Source organism: Cibotium barometz, chromosome 27 (assembly GCF_041138505.1).
Source record: "Cibotium barometz isolate CiBa-2024 chromosome 27, ASM4113850v1, whole genome shotgun sequence".
NCBI classification, from domain to species: domain Eukaryota; kingdom Viridiplantae; phylum Streptophyta; class Polypodiopsida; order Cyatheales; family Cibotiaceae; genus Cibotium; species Cibotium barometz.
Window position 1 is genome coordinate 18,145,962 of NC_141072.1, and position 17,399 is coordinate 18,163,360.

Consider the following 17,399-nt stretch of genomic DNA (forward strand, 5'->3'; position numbering starts at 1 on the left):
GTAGATGCATGCACCGTGTTGTTGTATGCAAATTCTACAAGCGGTAAGTACTTCTCCCAAGAAGAATTCTGATCCGCCACATAACATTTTAAGAGATCCAACACGGCTGAATTTGCAGCCTCACTTTGCCCATCCGTTTGAGGGTGATAAGCTGATGAGAAGTCCAATTTGGTGCCCATATTATCAAATAAGGCCCGCCAAAAGAGACTTGTAGTCCTGGGATCTCTATCCCCCACAATGGACCTCGGCATTCCATGATGTTTGAACACTTGTGCAAGATATATTTTAACCATATGCTCAGCTTTGATGGTCTTTTTGACCGGCAAGAAATGAGCTTGCTTGCTAAACCTGTCCACAATTGTCCAAATTGCATCATTACCCTGTTGGGTACGTGGCAAGTCCATAATGAAATCCATTGTAATACTTTCCCATGGCTGCGTGGGAATAGGCAATGGCTGAAGCAAACCTGGTGCCTTTTGCCTATCAAATTTGACCTTTTGACAGGTGATACATGCACGTACATGTGCCTCTATGTCCTTCCGCATACCTGGCCAAAAGAAATACCGCTCAATCATGTGCGTAGTAGGCATTATGCCTCTATGACCAGCATATGGAGGAGCATGGCACTCATCCAAAACCTTTTGCCTCATGTCAGACACCACACATAGGCAATTATTTTTCATGAGATAACCCTCTTTGATCACATATGAGGCATGTGCATGACCAACAATCAAATCAGCCCAAATAGTGGCAAAATCAGCATCCGTATGATACAAATTACGCATGGTAGACAAGTCCCCATGAGAGGCAACCGAGATAGCTGCTACATACGGCTTTCGTGACAATGCATCGGCCACTACATTCTTCTTTCCTGGGGTGTGCAAGATCTGAAAATGAAACATAGAGAGGAAATTGGCCATCCTCATATGCTTCTCTGACAACTTAGTTTGAGTAAGAAAATACCTCAAACTCTGGTGATCTGTCTTCACAGTGAAATCAGCCCCAAGAAGATAATGTTTCCATATAGTAGGTGCATGAATTACAGCCAAGAGCTCTTTCTCATAAATGCCAAGAGATAGCTCTGCATCATGCAATCTACGACTCTCATAAGCCACGGCATGTCCCTCTTGATTAAGGACAGCCCCTATGCAATTTCCAGATGCATCACATTCCACACAAAAAGGCTTTTGCAAATCCGGAACGATCAACACTGGACCATGAGTAGTTGCATCTTTCAATTTGAGGAATGCATCTCTCTCTACATTAGTCCATTTGAACACGGCCTTCTTCTTTGTCAAATCATGCAAAGGAGAAGCAATCCATGCAAAGTGCCAAATGAACCTGCGGTAGTAAGAGCATAATCCAAGAAAACTGCGGATCTCATGCACCGAACTCAATTCGGGCCAATTCCGAATTGCATCAATCTTTGCAAGATCCATTCGCACTCCATCTTTGGACACAATATGCCCAAGATAATGTATCTCTGACAAGAAGAACTCACTCTTCTTTGCATTTACGAAGAGTTTATGCTTATGGAGCTCTTCAAAAACAATAGCCAAATGAGCTTTATGCTCTTCTTCGGTCTTCGAGAAGACTAGGATGTCATCAAAGAAGACACCTGTAAATTTCCTGTACCCACGGAATATGCGATCCATCATTCTATTGAATGTAGCCGGGGCATTTGTAAGACCAAAAGGCATAACAAGATACTCATAAAGCCCAAATGCTGTCCTGAAAGCAGTTTTGTGTACATCCTGAGGCACTACACGCACTTGATGATATCCACTCTTGAGATCAATTCGGCTAAAGCATGCCGATCCATCCAACTTGTCAAGGATGTCGTCTATGCGTGGAATCGGAAACCGATTCTTGATGGTAAGCTTATTCAAAGCTCTATAATCCACACACATACGAAAGGATCCATCCTTCTTTTGAACCAAGAGAACGGGTGAACAATATGGGGAAGAGCTTGGCTGAACCAAACCCTTCTCAAGAAGCTCATTTACTTGCTTCATGATCTCCTCTTTTTGGGATGCACTTACACGATAGGCTGGCCTATTAGGTGGTGAGCTACCCGGCACAAGATCAATGCGATGATCTTCCGGTCGTACAGGTGGTAACTCATTTGGTAACTCATCAGCAAAACAATCATTGTGCTCTTGCAAAAATTTCAGCCTATCATTACTAAGAGTGTTTACATGTACATTATTTTTCTCAACATGATCTCGTACAAAAATCAAGTACGCAAAAACAGTCTTTTTCATTACTTTCTTAATTTGTACATGAGATACAAGGGGAATGGTATCACCCTCTTCACCAGCATCAATTACATGTTCTCGGCCTTTATGCATGAAGGTGATCCTGTTAGTCTTGTAAGCCTTGCACGGATCAATACATGTATGCCAAGGCTTTCCAAGCAATACATCACAGCCATTCAAAGGCGCCACAAGAAAATCCTCATGATCCACATAGCCTTGAATGTGTATGCGCAACTTGCCAAAAATAGGCATGACCTGCACTTCTCTACTAACAAAGGCAACCCCTGCTTCAATTTGAGGACCCATGTCCTCCACTTCAATACCCAAAGCAGCTGCCATCTGAGTGGATATGAAATTCTCCGATGCACAATCATCAAACATGAACAAAGCGGGTTGATCTTTGAGCTGTCCCCAAGCTTTACATACAACCCTATCTTTGCTATCATGTGAAGTGTTGCCCTGCACATCTGGAACCATATGCACATTAGGCTTCGGTACATTAGCATTTTCAGCTTTGTTCTTCTTATTTGGGCATGCTCTTGCCATGTGCTCAGTGCTGCCACAAGTAAAGCATTTGCCTTCACGCATATATTGCTCCTTCTTCTCAGCACTAAGACCAAAGTTTGCCAGCTTATAAGGGCGCTTTTTAGCAAACTTATTTTCAGCTTTTGGACCTGATTTGGCTTGGTTTTGGTCCCTTTTAGGTGGATGTCCATCATTTTGCACGTTTTGGACCTGATTTGGCTTGGTCTTGGTCCCTTTTAGGTGGCTGTCCATCATTTTGCAGGTTTTGGACAGCCCTCTCTTTGCCTTGAAATGAGGGTTTAGCATTATTGGATCGACTCAATTTGAGTTCCAATTGCTCGGTGGCGGTGGCGGCTGCGATTAATTGGTGTAAGGTATGACCACGATACATTTGTAATCCCGCTTTGTACACGGGTTGCAATCCCGATTGAAACCTTCTCTTCCTTTCCGCCTCGGTGACATGCATAAATGGAGACACCTCCAAGAGCACTTTCCAAAACTTTTGTACATATGCATTTACCGATTCCCCCTCATTTTGCTTTACCCAATCCCACTTCATTGTTATCTCATTCAATGCATTGGGAGGCAAGAATTGAGCATAAAACCTCTCCTTGAACTCTTCCCATGATCTAACGGGATTCAATGAGAGCTTCTCCGTGAGCCACCAATGGGCAGCAGTGCCTTTCATGAACATGCTTACATGCCGGATCATGGATTTCTGAGTGAAATCCTCATCACTGAAAGCAATATCAAACCGGGCAATAAAAGCAAGTGCCTTTGATGCATCATATTCTCCATGATATGTGTCAAACTTCACAGATTTGTCTCCGGCTTTGAAGTCACGAGACTTTGATGCATGTGTGTGCATCTCAACATGTTTTCCCCCATGTTTGTCCATTGGGACAGCTCCTGTGACTGGCATCATTTTTGGACCAAAAGGTGATGCATAAGGCATAGATACATGTGCCCTGTAAGCATGAGGCATGGCTGGCTCCTCAACATGCATTGATACATTTTCAGCCATAACTTCTCCCTCACGAGCACACTCGAAGGCATGAGTGGCATGAGAGATACGCGGAATACCTGCACCAACAGAAAATTGCAGCCCATGTTGCATGTGTTGTGCATGTACATTTTCAGCCGGCAATGGCATTTGACATACATTTTGACCACTGCCCCCCATAAACATTGTATCCTTCACGGGCTACATGAGGTATTCCTGCATGGCGTGAAGTCACTGATTGTTCCTCTCCCATCGCATGGAGGTTCATCCTCTTAGACATAAGTTCTTGTTCGGGCACCAGTGGGGATTCCAAGACATGTGGGATGGTTGCCTTTTCTGCATAGGCATCCTCGGTACGAGCCAAGTATGCACGTGCTGCATCCCTCGGTTGCATGTGCAACTCTTGAGCAATCATTGCCATTGCATGATCCATATAAGATTCAGATTTCTTGGCCTTCAAACGATCATGTACCAATGGATCCTCGCGGCGATAGAGATTCAATTCTTCTTGTTGTGCATGGAGAAGAGCCTGCATACGAGTAAGTTCAGCTCTCAAGACTATGGACTCCTCTTCTTGCATCTTCTCTTTGCCACGAGACGGCTGTCCCACATATTCATGTTCCCTATTGTGCACCACATGAGTTTGCTCATCCTGTAAAGCATTGGAGGCATGCATTTCATTGTCCCTGCCTCTTGTATTAGCATCTCCAACATTCATTGTAAAGCATTGGAGGCATGCATTTCATTGTCCCTGCCTCTTGTATTAGCATCTCCAACATTCATTGTATGGCTGTCCATAATGTTCTAAGTGTAGAGATAGCTAGTGTTCACGGTGATCGTCTCTCACGATAGAAGTGAAAGAGAACCGTATGCTCTGATACCAATGTAACTTGGTTGAACACAATGCTAATCAATACACTTAAATACACTAAGATTTGAAGGACACTTGCTCAAATACAAGAAGTAAAATTGCTGAATTTGACAAGAGGCCGGAACGGCCGACCCCTCCCTTGAGTAAATTGTATTACTATTGGAGAAATTCAATACATAGCTTCACGGGCATCCATTGCCAAATCCTCCATGCCAATGCATATGAAATTCAGCATTTAGAAAACAATGGTATGTCGATGTAGATCACCAAGGAGCTGCCTTGATGCCCGGCCCGACTTCAGTGCCCATATTCTCTACCATTGGCTCTATGTTCTACCAAGCAAGGTAGCAACATCTTCAAGAGCACATAGGACAAGAGAAATACTACACAGGGCGGCTAAACAAGGAGTCCTGCCCTTCTACTGAGTAAGTAATGACAACACATTGTCCAATTAGCTTACCAGTCTTCATAGAAGTTGTTGCAAGCGGAAGCCTTCGCGTTGGAAGCTTTAGAAGTGTTGATATCTTCGATTTGCCGCAATCCTTCACGACAAAAGTCTTCAAGAGGATGAAGGGAACCTTGGAAAAGCTTCCCCTATGGTTCAACTTGAGAAAGGAAGGCTGAAATTAGGGTTTTCAGCAAAAGACCAGAAATTACAGCAAAAATGAGAGCTGTTTTGCTGAATTTCAGTCATTGGGAGTGAGTACGAGAGTAATTAGCACTTGGAAACACTCTTGGAAGCTTTGAAAACACCCTAGCAAGTTGGGTATGGCTATGGAGAGCTTGGAAATGGAGAGAAATGATGAAAAAACAGAGTTTTCAGCCTCCAAAAATCCTCATGAAGAGAAAACACGAATTTCTCTTAATAAGTAAGTGAATTGGGGTCCAATCAGGTGAAGGGACATGGGGAGATGCCCATTTATGAGTAAAAGGGGAGGATTAGGTCCTGGACATTGAGTCTTGTCCGCCTCGGGACTTCAGTGAGTGTGAACTTGAAAGCGGTCATAATTTATAAGTGACTTTTGGGCGCCCAAACTTTAATGAAATGGGAACGCACTCACTTATAAATATTGGCTAAGTCCTAAGGGCTATTTGAGCCTAGATTGGGTAATACTTACCACCTGTTCACATGCCACACAACCATGTCAGCAGACAGTTTCACACGCACGGTTCACGGGCGGGCGTCCCCTAGCCCGGAACTACACATAGGTCATGCAGGCATGAAAACAACATGCAATTTCATTTGCAGGCAAGCACATAAAGATGCTATGCAATGCTGCATTGGCATGAGCAATTTTCGTTCATGAAACCATATAAGACCAAGCGTTTCCAGGCAAGTATATGCAATACCAGACCCAGTGGAAAGCCAATCCTCCAGGCGTTTCCGGGCATGTACACAAAGGCACAAGTCCCAGCGGAAAGCCAAGTCCTCCAGGCGTTTCCGGGCATGTACACAAAGGCACAAGTCCCAGCGGAAAGCCAAGTCCTCCAGATATTCCGGGCATGATAACATCAAGTCCCAGCAGAATATCATATCCAACTATACAGCATGACACGTGTCAATCACCTGCATAGGCATATTCCATAAGCCATGGACACCAATCCAATATGTACATAGTGTGAAAGCAAGAGTGAACCATTTGGGTGGCCAAATGGTTACAGTTTGCATATCCTCTCTGCTCTAGGGATCGGTGCTGCCCTACCTGCCTCAATCTTAAGCTAGTGTGATGACACTCTGAGCTGGCCAATCGCCACTCGGGCACTGTGAGGCATGTACACATCCATATATCCGGTCGATGAATGAATCCATCCGTTGAGATACGAATAAACTAATCTCTGTAGTATAGCATCTTCGGCGGTAGAGGCTGACTGGGTGTAATCCAAGTCTCATGGGTGTATCGCTGTCATAAATCCTGCCGAAGGACTCTGTTCCTCTCACTATGAGAGAGCTGGATGTGTGGTGCATGTATATCATACTCGAAAGGTGGCAGGTGATCTATGTGGAGACCATGCTGAGTGAGCCACTGTATCATCTGTGATTACCATGATCTCCTATCTCCATTCTCTGTGAGCTGCCTGGACGCCTCAAAAGCTCTATGTGAGAGTCGATCTGATGGCATATCTCTGATCCTCTGTATGAAGCAGATCGTCTCGAAGAGGGCCTCTACTAGCATAGGAGGTGCAGCAAACTCCGCTCGGACAATGTCATGTGGGACGACGGAGGGTTTGCTACGGATCATCCGTGAGAGCATGAGAATCTGAGGCCTCTCTATCTGAGACCATGTGGAGGTGGCGAGCCCAGGTGCCCATACTGCTGTAACATACATCAAAGCAGGGGTAACTAGTGTGTCAAACAACCACCCCTTCGTGCAAGGATCCTGGAAGTGCACCTGGTGACATTGTTTCTCTAGCATGGCCAGAGCTGCATACCCTCGTGTGAGTCTATCCCTGGCTGCCTGTGCCATAGTAAATCTTCTTGGCGGGGTCACGAATGTAATCCCCAAGTACACATATGAGTCTACCACCTCTACCTATCCTCCTGCTAGTGTGAAGATGGCTTGTCGTCTAACCGGCCCTGAGGTGTGGAAAATCATGACCTTGGTTTTCCCAAGGTTCACTGTAAGTCCCCTCTGTGTGCAAAAGTCATCGAGTGCATGGAGATAATGCTGTAGTCCCATCTGCGACTCAAAGACCAAAATGATATCATCTGCATATAGCATAATGTGGACTGTGGTACTTGAGATGTCTACCCCGTCCCCACCACCATGAACAATGACGTCAGCCACCTCATCAATGTATAGCCCAAATAGTGTACGAAAGAGTGGGCATCCTTGCTTCACACCTATGGTGCTAGCAATAACATCAGATAGCCCCCCGGGGCATCGTATGCGCCCGATGACCTACTCATATAAAGCATAGATGCCCGAGACCATCTCTGATGGGATCCCCAATGACTAGAGGCACTGGAAGAGAGTCTCTCGTGGCACCGTGTATGAGATTGACCGCAATATGAGAGAGAAAATGAAATGATATATTAATGTCTTATGAGACCAAAAAGGTTACAACAATTGGTGGATCTGATACAATGTCTGTGTAAGAAAAGCTAAAACAACTAAACAACTAATTGAAACTAAAACAACAACTATGGGGAAAAGTAAGGTACTAGGAGCTCCTAATGGATAACATCTGGGAAGGAAAACTCCAGCAACAAAGGTAAGCATCATATACATCACTATCCAAAGATGTCTCTCATCGGTCGATGGCGGATATCCTCAATGTCCTCCATGGTGAGTACTCTGACTGGACGTCTCCCATGCCGTGCTAGTATGGTCCTGATCCTCTGTTGTAGTCTCCACCGGTGTTGAGATGGGCCTCTCATCTTGGGGCGCCTGGACCGCCCCAGCTCTATAGCCCGATCAAGCAGTGTACCTCTGGTGCGGCTATGCTCTGGGGCTAGCTGCAATGCCTGCTAGCCTGACTGCTCAATCTCTGGTCGAAAGAAGTCTGTAATCTGCCTCTGCAGGTGTCTCTCCCTCTCTCATCCCCTCCCTCTCAAGAGACCCTCTCTATGTCTACGCAGCTCCAATGGGAGAGAGAGAGAGAGTCTACTTAGTACTAAAGACCCAATGGACCTATGAGACCAAAGTGATACAATAATGTCCATGGCATATCTCATCATGGAATGAAAAATAAAATAGAAACAAAACATTAACATAGTTATCTCATTGGGGTGATACAAAACTGTCCATGGAAACTCATCATGGAATACTAGGAACATAGAAACATGAGAGCGGCATCAGCTCCCAGTAGATGGTATACCACTCTCCAAAATATCAAGCATGGGGCTAATGAGTATGGCCGAGAGGTCTCCCTCAGCTATGTCACGTGGAAAGGTAGCTCGATGGCGGTGGAGCATGTCCTGGATCTAGAGTTGATGAGGGGATCGTGACCAACGGCCAGGGGCATCAGGCACGCTAGAGTGCGGAGGCCCGGTCCGAGGTAACTCCCCTCAGGCGAGGTAGGTCTGGAGCAGCTCGAGGTGGGTCCACAAGATCCACTATATCGGTGTCCTCCATCAGAAGAAACTGGTGATGGTTGGTTGGCGAGAGAGACGTATTAGTCTTCAAAAGACCCAAAGGCTCTATGAGACCAAAATGATGTGTACATAGTGTCCATGAAATCTCGTCATTGATTAAATAAGAAAAAGCAACAGTAAACTAAAACTGAAATCTGAAAGCTAAGATCTCAGACTCTCAGATTATACAAGATGAAAAATCTAGATCCTAATATGTTAGGTATAGGGTACAATAAGTAATGGGATATGGGAGAGCTGAATAAAAACAGTCAATCAACCCTATATGCTGGGCAAGGGCCCATCCAAGATGTCCATCATGGGTGATACAAGAAGGGGCGAATATATATATATATATATATATTTGTGCTAGCTTTTGCGTTGATTTCATTTCTTCACGCTTTTCTTGCAACTTTACAAGCTTTTCCCAAAAACAATAGACTAAGGTCAATAACCTTAAAGTGCGTACTAACTCCCCGGGCACCTCAAATATTAGTGTGTGAATGCTTTTACTCCTGAGGAGCCTAAAGGATAAATTGTCCAGCCTTTGTTAAAAAACTTGTCTTCCCTTTTAATAAAGAAGTGAACACGCACAAAAAAAACTGTTTTTGGCTTGTTTTCTACACAACTAACCTTCCAATCAACTCAAGGGCCTGTCAAGCACACGCCCCCCACATATTTGAAAGCACAAGTCGTATTCTTGCGCGCCCACTAATAAATGCCAGTAAATCTGGTAAATTCGGAAAACGATGACAAGATCCCTGCTCCAAGTTTCACAGCCTTCGGGCAATCCCAAAGACAACGGCAATGCAACTCCTAGAGGACACCACCACAACTGCATGAAGCTGGCCAGCCTGAAATGGCTAATCACATGCCCCTCGCACAGCTACGGTGAGCGAGTAAGAAGAGAGTAATCTTTTGAGGTCAAAAACTCTCCCACTGTCGACGAAAAGACTCTAAGAGAAAGAGAGAGAGAGACCTTGGACCTACTAGAAGGCGGCAGCAGCTAGAGTGCTATCTATTTAAATGCGGAGGCTTGACCTGACCAGGTATTAAAAATAGGGGACACCAAGGCCCTCCGGCTGAATAATGGTGTCTTGCTAATACCACTCTATAAGCGAATCCTCGGATCACATATTGCAATACTCAAGTCCTCTGGCTCTCACCTAGCCAATATGAGATTCCTCTTGTAGACCTTGCTAATAGAATTCATAGGGGACGCCAAGGCCCTCCGGCTGAATAATGGTGTCTTGCCAATACCACTCTATAAGCGAATCCTCGGATCACATATTGCAATACTCAAGTCCTCTGGCTCTCACCTAGCCAATATGAGATTCCTCTTGTAGACCTTGCTAATAGAATTCATAGGAACGAACTGCTTACTATCCAACTCTCGACCGACACCTAACCCTAATTCTAGTCATCCAAGAGTTGAAATAGTTGAATCTAGCTCTCATCCAAGAGTTGAGATAAGACATCTAGTCATGAAGTGCAACAAGTTCTACCTAAACAACCCTAGCACAGAAACACGGCACAACTTCCTACCATACCAAATGGCATCTTGCATTGGTTGTGGGCCACTTAGTGCAAACAATTCTAGGATTTTGTTAGGTTTAGGGTTAGCAATGAAGCACACAAACCACTCTCGACTTGCAGAAGGAGAGAGCAATGAAGCACACAAATCACTGTCGACTTGCAGAAGGAGAGAGTAAAACAACACGATGCACACAATAATGAGATAAGGGTGGAAATACAAAAGAGACCCTTTGGTGTGAAAAAAGAGAACCGGTGTCCCTCGTTCACATGGTCACTACTATAAATTTCACAAATACCCCTTGTAGTGATTAGCTTCTCTTCCATGACGAATATACAAAGAAGATTAAAGAGGTCTTGGAGTTTCCAATGCATGTTGAGAAAAAAGACAATTTCTCAAAGTGAAGTAGAAATATCACCTTAGCTATGTGACATTCATTTTAACAAATGTTAAATGCTTAGGCTTTACTCTAATGAATGAGATCCATATAGTTTTTTTTTCAAACTCTACCAAGGAAAGAAAAGAAAATGTTATTACATTAGCAATAACATTAATCTCATTAGTACTTCTCAAGTGAATAAGCTGCTTTGCACATTATAATCAAAAGAGTTTATTAGTATGTTTAAAAAAAGAGATTTATAGCCTCAAGGTCCTTGTGTGGTTCTCATTATTTCAAATCCTTTTAGATTGTTGTTCTAAGGTTATGTTTCTTTTTGTGTTCCGAGCACCCTAGCAACGCATGAATAAAATGCCTTCTCATATTCTAACAATTCAAATCCTTTTCCCATTGATGAAAGGTTCGAGTTGGAGGCCCTTAGGCATCAAGTTAGACGCTATCGTGATGAGACAGCAGAATGTATGGATGTTGTATGTATGTTGTGTCTTGACAAATAGTTTTTGTATTCACGTGCCCGTTTGTGACATTCCTATCAGAGCATGAGTTTCTTTCTCTTCCCGAGAAAGGATGATTCTCGAGCATATAGAAAAATTTGGCTAAGCATACACAACAGATAACATGAGCACTCACACTGAGCAACTTGAGCAGGAGAGGGCACATGCAGAAGGATATGTTGAAATCGCTCATACTCCTCTTGAGCAGGAGAGGCATATGTAGAAAGGACAATTGGAACTGTTCATGCAGATCCCATTGATGAGAGGTCTGAGTCGGAGGCCCTTAGGTGTCAAGTTAGACGTTATCATGATGAGACAGTAGAATGTATGGATGATGTATGTATGTTGTGTCTTGACAAATAGTTTATGTATTCATGTGCCCATCTATGACATTGGTATCATTATTCATAGGATGAATTTCTTTCTCTGCCTGCGAAAGGACGATTTTCGCGCATATAGAAAAATTTGGTTTCAGCATGCACTTGCACGTATAGCTAGGGTTTCAGCATGTGCTTGCAAGTACAATTAGGGTTTCAACTTGTACTTGCAAGTACAATTAGGATTTTAGCATGTACTTGCAAGTACAGTTAGGGTTTTGGCATCTATTGTAGATACAGTTAGGGTTTCAAATTTCAATAGGTACCCAGTGAGGTACAATAGGGTGTAGGCGGCTACAGCAAGTACTTGCAGGTACAGTAGAGTGTAGGTGGCTAAAGCAGGGCAGCAAAGGGGAACACCTGAGAGAGAGTCCACTTGCAAAAGGAGAAGTTGGGAATGATGCGCCAACTACCAAATGAGAGATAGGATGAGAGAGAGCAATCATGGGAGAGGTTGGTGAAAGAGATGAGAAAGGGGTCCATTGTCTATAGGACGCAAGGCACTCCTTTAATGAAGGTGGGCACCTCTATAAGGTGCCCCCTCATTAGAGTCCCACGAATGGGTTTTAATGGGTTAAGAGGGTGCTCAAGGCTTGGACAAGCCATACCTTGGTCCTTGGGCCCTGGGCACTGCCCAATGGTGGCTGGTGCCGAACTTGAAAGAATGTGAATTGCTAAGGTTATAAAGTCTTATAGAAATAAACAAAGGTTTAAATGAATACTTAACCACCTGTTCACATGCCACAAACCATGTCAGAATACACGGCATTCCCACGGTTCACAGGTGGGCGCCCCCTACCTGTGAACTGGACACGTCATAGCAGGCAGTTACACAAAAACTAGCCACACGAAATTGGTCTCAAGCACGCAAAGATACGTGCATATGCATTATGCAATGGATATATCCCTCGTTCCCGGAACCTGTAAATAGCAGGTCTTCACAACGAGCACAGAACTGGCTCAGTGGGAAGCCTAGACTGGGATCCCTGACTATGGATTCCACATTCTAGCCACACTACGTGTGACACGAGGCCTAGCCTCTCGTAGGTGATGGGGGTCCTAGCTTCGGTACGGGTGACACAAAGCTCCCTGGCCTCCCGTACCTTGGCATGAAATAGAGGAAGACCACTTGGGCAGCCAAATGGTGACATAGATATCATCCATACCCTCTGCGGTCAGTGGGGGAAGCTTCAAGGAGATTCCGATCGCATGCGGAGAGGTCGAGAGGCCTTCCTCTGCACCTACCAGCAGGGCCCCTTGCTCTCGGATAGTGCCGGTGACCTCACTTGGCACTAGAGGCCACCGGTCTCTCTCTCTCTCTCTCTCTCTCTCTCTCTCTCTCTCTCTCTCTCCGCGTGGTCAGGATGGATATCATCAGAGTGGACACAGAGAGGACATGGACTAGCCCCCTTGAGCCCTTGGGCACGAAAATGACTCATTACAAGAGCCATTTTCTACACCTCTCACCGAATGATTTTATCACCCGCCCGGCATACATGGATGTACACCTATCACATGGGATACGTTGTGCCATTGGACAGATCCGGACCTCATCACACCAGCTGCGGATTGAGACAAGGCGATATGTGCATCAGATCATGGATGACCGCATTTGTCAGCTATGCTACCAGGAGGTAGAGACAGAGGAACACTACATTTGCCGATGTACAGTCTATTATGAGATCCGAGGGAGATATCACTGCCTCTTCCGAGAGGGTTTTGGGCTGTTACGCAAGGTCATGGAGTTTGAGGATCAGAGATGCCTCGGATTGTTTCTACTTGAGCTCAGGAGACACAGAGAGACCCTCTTGGCAGACACGAGGCCGAGCCATGATGTACCTAGACAGAGGACCCTGGCAGATTTCTTTGGCACCAGCACCAGCAACCCAGCCCACACACCTCCTGATACCTCCTCCATTGGGCCATCAGGGCACCGACCACGCTCCCAGGGAGTCACCACTGATAGAGCAGTTATCTTATGCCGTGCTCGTCAGCCACGCCCACCAGGATCCCGACCACGGCATCCTCACCATCGCCAGATCAGAGCCATTATTGCTCGGCATCGGAGGCGCCTACCTCGCTTCTACGACCTCTCCATTCTAGACAGCCCCATGGCGGAGATACTTGATCTAAGGAGAGGGCAACAATTCAACTGATCAGCATACATGGATCTACCTGATATACATTTTCCAGTATTTTCCAGTATTTTCTACTCAGTATCATCTCGGAGTCTTACAATTTCGTTCTTATAGCTGTAGGACAATCAGTTTATTGTACTTTTTAGTCTTGTTCTCTTTGATGAGACACCAACTTCAGATGTACTCTCAGTTTTGGTCTCATAGGCCACTATGGCCTCTTAGAGACGTTAATATATCATTTCATTTCTCCCCCCCCTCCCAAGTAGTTCCCTCTGAGAGCAGCCAGCCATGGAGGGGACTACCCTCCCCAGTGTTTTTCCTCGTTTGGAGGCTCTGAGCATGTACTTTAGCCTTCAGCTGGTTTTTCATATAACTAATTCCAGATAAAATTGAACAATCATCCACAGAGATACCAGAACTAGGTCGCAATGGGCCCGAAATCCAAACCCCCCTCCCTTGTGTCCATTTCTGCTCCACGCAAATTTGCTACTGATTTTGTCCTGACGCAAGGACCCACATTTCCAAGAGTGCCCAACACCAGACTTCATTGCTCTTTGGTTCCTAAATTGATCATTCTCATAGTCGGAGTAGCTGTAGCCCCTCATAGGTGCTACCCTGTGTGCAAACCCTAGTATACATTGAGACTCAACTCAACCACACACCCTGGAAACATAGGTCTGCTAACCCTCACTCTCCTATGCTACCTTGTAAATCTCCTCAATTGTCTTGGCACATGCATCTGAGGACTGATGCACATGACATTTAAACCATGGCAATTCCATCAGAGAACCACCACTCCTGTGTGCCTGTCACCGGTGCCTCATGCATCCACACAAGATCTGCACTAGACTACGATGTAGCTAAGAAGAAGGTCGTCTTCTGGGCTATAGCCCAGTGGTACCGGCCTTGCCTCCCAAGGAAGGGAACTGAGTTCAAATCTACCCTAGTGACATCTAAAATCAGTACTCACTCTCACGTCAAAAGAAAAAAAAAACCTAAGTAGGAGGCACAATTGTACACTTTACTTGATGTCATCACTCTTTCAAGCACACCGGAGAAAGCCTAGTGTTTCCACTAGCTACAAGTAACGTCTTCTTGGAGACGTTAAACAAGTAAACAGCAAGAGTGATTGGATGTAGCAAACACAGACAGTCAAGCAGTCCACTGCTCAAAGTCGAGTAAGGTCGACAGGCCCTTGCCGAAGTGCCTATCACACTCCACTGGCCAGAAGGCCATAAACACAACATGTAGTTATGACCTCTTATGTGCAGCGAAGTGAGGTTGCAAAGAGCAGAAGAGCTTACATTAAAACTTTCTTTCTGGAATGCCAGAAGATCGTGGACGTGCATATTCGACTGCTGAAAGCTTTTCCCAGGAGCAAAGTGGAAGTTTCCGGCTACTTTGTTCACCTCCAACGAGCCATACACATTGCATCCTTCACCCTCTTCATCCTTGATCTTCTGAAGCCATCCCTCCCTTTTGCACTATCAACAACAAAAACCCAACAAAAAAGCGAAACTGCTCTCAGCACAGCAGCTACGCAAGTAATGACAACAATTGTGCACCAACACAATCACAGCTACAAGCATAACACCAATGCGTAACCTATACTTAAATTTTGTTAAACCTCAAAATAAGCAATGCAAAACAGACGAATATATAACAGCATGCAAAAATGCACATAAATAGACATGTACAAGGGTTGACTTGTGCTCCCATAGCCTTGTATGAGCAGGTTCCACATGTCACACACTTCCAGAGAAGTGACTACGGAGACTAGGAGCACCGTTGGTTTCAAGCAAACCGTACAAGAAAATCTTTAGAAATATGAGTGATACTACCATCTATATATCCTTAGTGTAAGTCTTAGTGAGGGTTGCTATGTCTAAGGTTATTAGAGCCTAGGTTTACTAGAGTGAGCTCAGTGAAACTCTGGGTGGAGTCCCCTTGATCCTAGGCAACTCCCATTGATGTAGGGGAGGTGAAGTAGATGTACGAGAGGTGGAGAGGATTGTGGATCAAGGCGCCTACCTCTATAAAGCCTATATTATAAGGTCCCCACACTCATTTTGTATGTGTGAGAGCCTAGCTTATGTGTAACCACTTGGTGATTACTGCAAGCTTAGTGTTACCTTGTGAATCTTGCTCTTGCACATGGTTTACTCATAGTATGTGTGTTATCATTCGATCATGCTTCTCATTAGCTTAATCTTTCTTGATTAGTGCTAATCTTGCTTAGTTCACATACTTAGAGTTTGCATTAATCTAGTGAGTATTGCTCCATGAATCACATATTGGTTGGCCCATTCTCATTAGAAATTGCTTACTGAGCTTCATTTTTAATAGAAAATGCCACAACCTCAACTGGTCTTGCTGGAAATGAGTCAAAAGATACTTGGAAAACTCCGAATCCAAAAGTTCACACATCAAACAGAGTGTCCATTTGTGCAGGGAAACGGCCAGAACTGAGAAAAATCCAAGTCTTTATCAGGGTCAAAGCTCATGAAACCTCAGCCTGAAGATGATGCATGTACCAGACTGGGATCTTTCAGGGTAACTGCACTGTAATTAGTTCCATGAATTTCACTGCATTCATTCATCACTCCATATACCGCTTACAGATGGGCTCATAAGAAGAAACCCGATTACCAGAACATAAGCTGAAAAATGAGAAACAGACATAAAGGACCCCCAAGGCCTGCAGCACCATAGACAAAAAGGATAAAAGAACCTGAGCCAATATGTTGTAAAAGAAAACCAGACCAACCGCATTTCCCAGCAGATCTACAGAAAAGACAGACCTACATTTCCCAGCAGATCTACAGAAAAGACAGACCTACATTTCCCAGCAGAACTAAATCGTTTTGGTACTTTGAACCACCCAGGTTGATTGAAGCAGAGGGGCAGGCTTAGGAAGGAAGGGCCCACCGTTTCTCTCAGAAGAAAAGGACACTAAGTGCAAGTGAAAGGAGTCCCAAACATGGGTTTCTCTCCCCTTTAAACAATATGATAGAATGTACCATTGATGGTTTTGTAAAAAACTATGTCATGTGACATAGCTGTGAATCACACCAAACCCTCCATAGTGCAACCATTTCTAGCCGAATCACCACATAGAGAAATGTTTCTAGTGAGTCAACATGTAAGAAACACACTTCCCATAATACCAGCAAAGAAGTTGTTTGCTTAAAACAGGTGGGCTGAAGCAAAAGGAGAAGGAAGCAAGATAAAGAGACACATGATGCAAACGTAAATTTGATACCTAAAAATCTTCAGAAACTACCAACAAACTACTCAAGAAGTTGTTTGCTTGAAACATGCTGGGTGAAACAAAAGGAGAAGAGAGCAAGATAAAGAGACACATGATGTAAACAAGTATCTTCAAAAACATAAAAGACTCCTATATTTTCTCAAAACAAAACAAAAGCAAACAGTTATTACATTCTTTAGAAACCAAATTTAGAATTAAACCTGATCAATCATGTCTGGATTAGTTAGTGCCCAGCCTTTCCGTCTATAAGCTTCCCGAACCTCTTCACATGAGTTGCAACAATCATCATCTGACTGTAATACATACAAGAAACATATATTAGACTCCGAAACCAAAACCTTATAGCAAACTCTCTCTCTCTCTCTCTCTCTCTCTCTCTCTCCACCATCAAATCGGTTCTGGCCGAGGCCGGTATCATCATTAGCTGCAATATCTCACTCTACACAGGATCATCTGTTC

The 17,399-nt window shown here is 44.5% G+C and overlaps 1 protein-coding gene across 1 annotated transcript in view; it reads right to left on the reverse strand.

Moving 5' to 3' along the window:
* The window catches only part of LOC147623125 (uncharacterized), a 149,912-nt gene that overhangs the window by 39,639 nt on the left and 92,874 nt on the right, over nt 1–17,399 (reverse strand). The window contains exons 6-7 of the mRNA XM_086821189.1: nt 17,141–17,233; nt 14,974–15,153 (exon numbers count right to left, since the gene is read on the reverse strand). Coding sequence (XP_086677315.1) covers nt 14,974–15,153; nt 17,141–17,233 — 273 coding nt within the window. The remainder of the gene's footprint in view (nt 1–14,973; nt 15,154–17,140; nt 17,234–17,399) is intronic.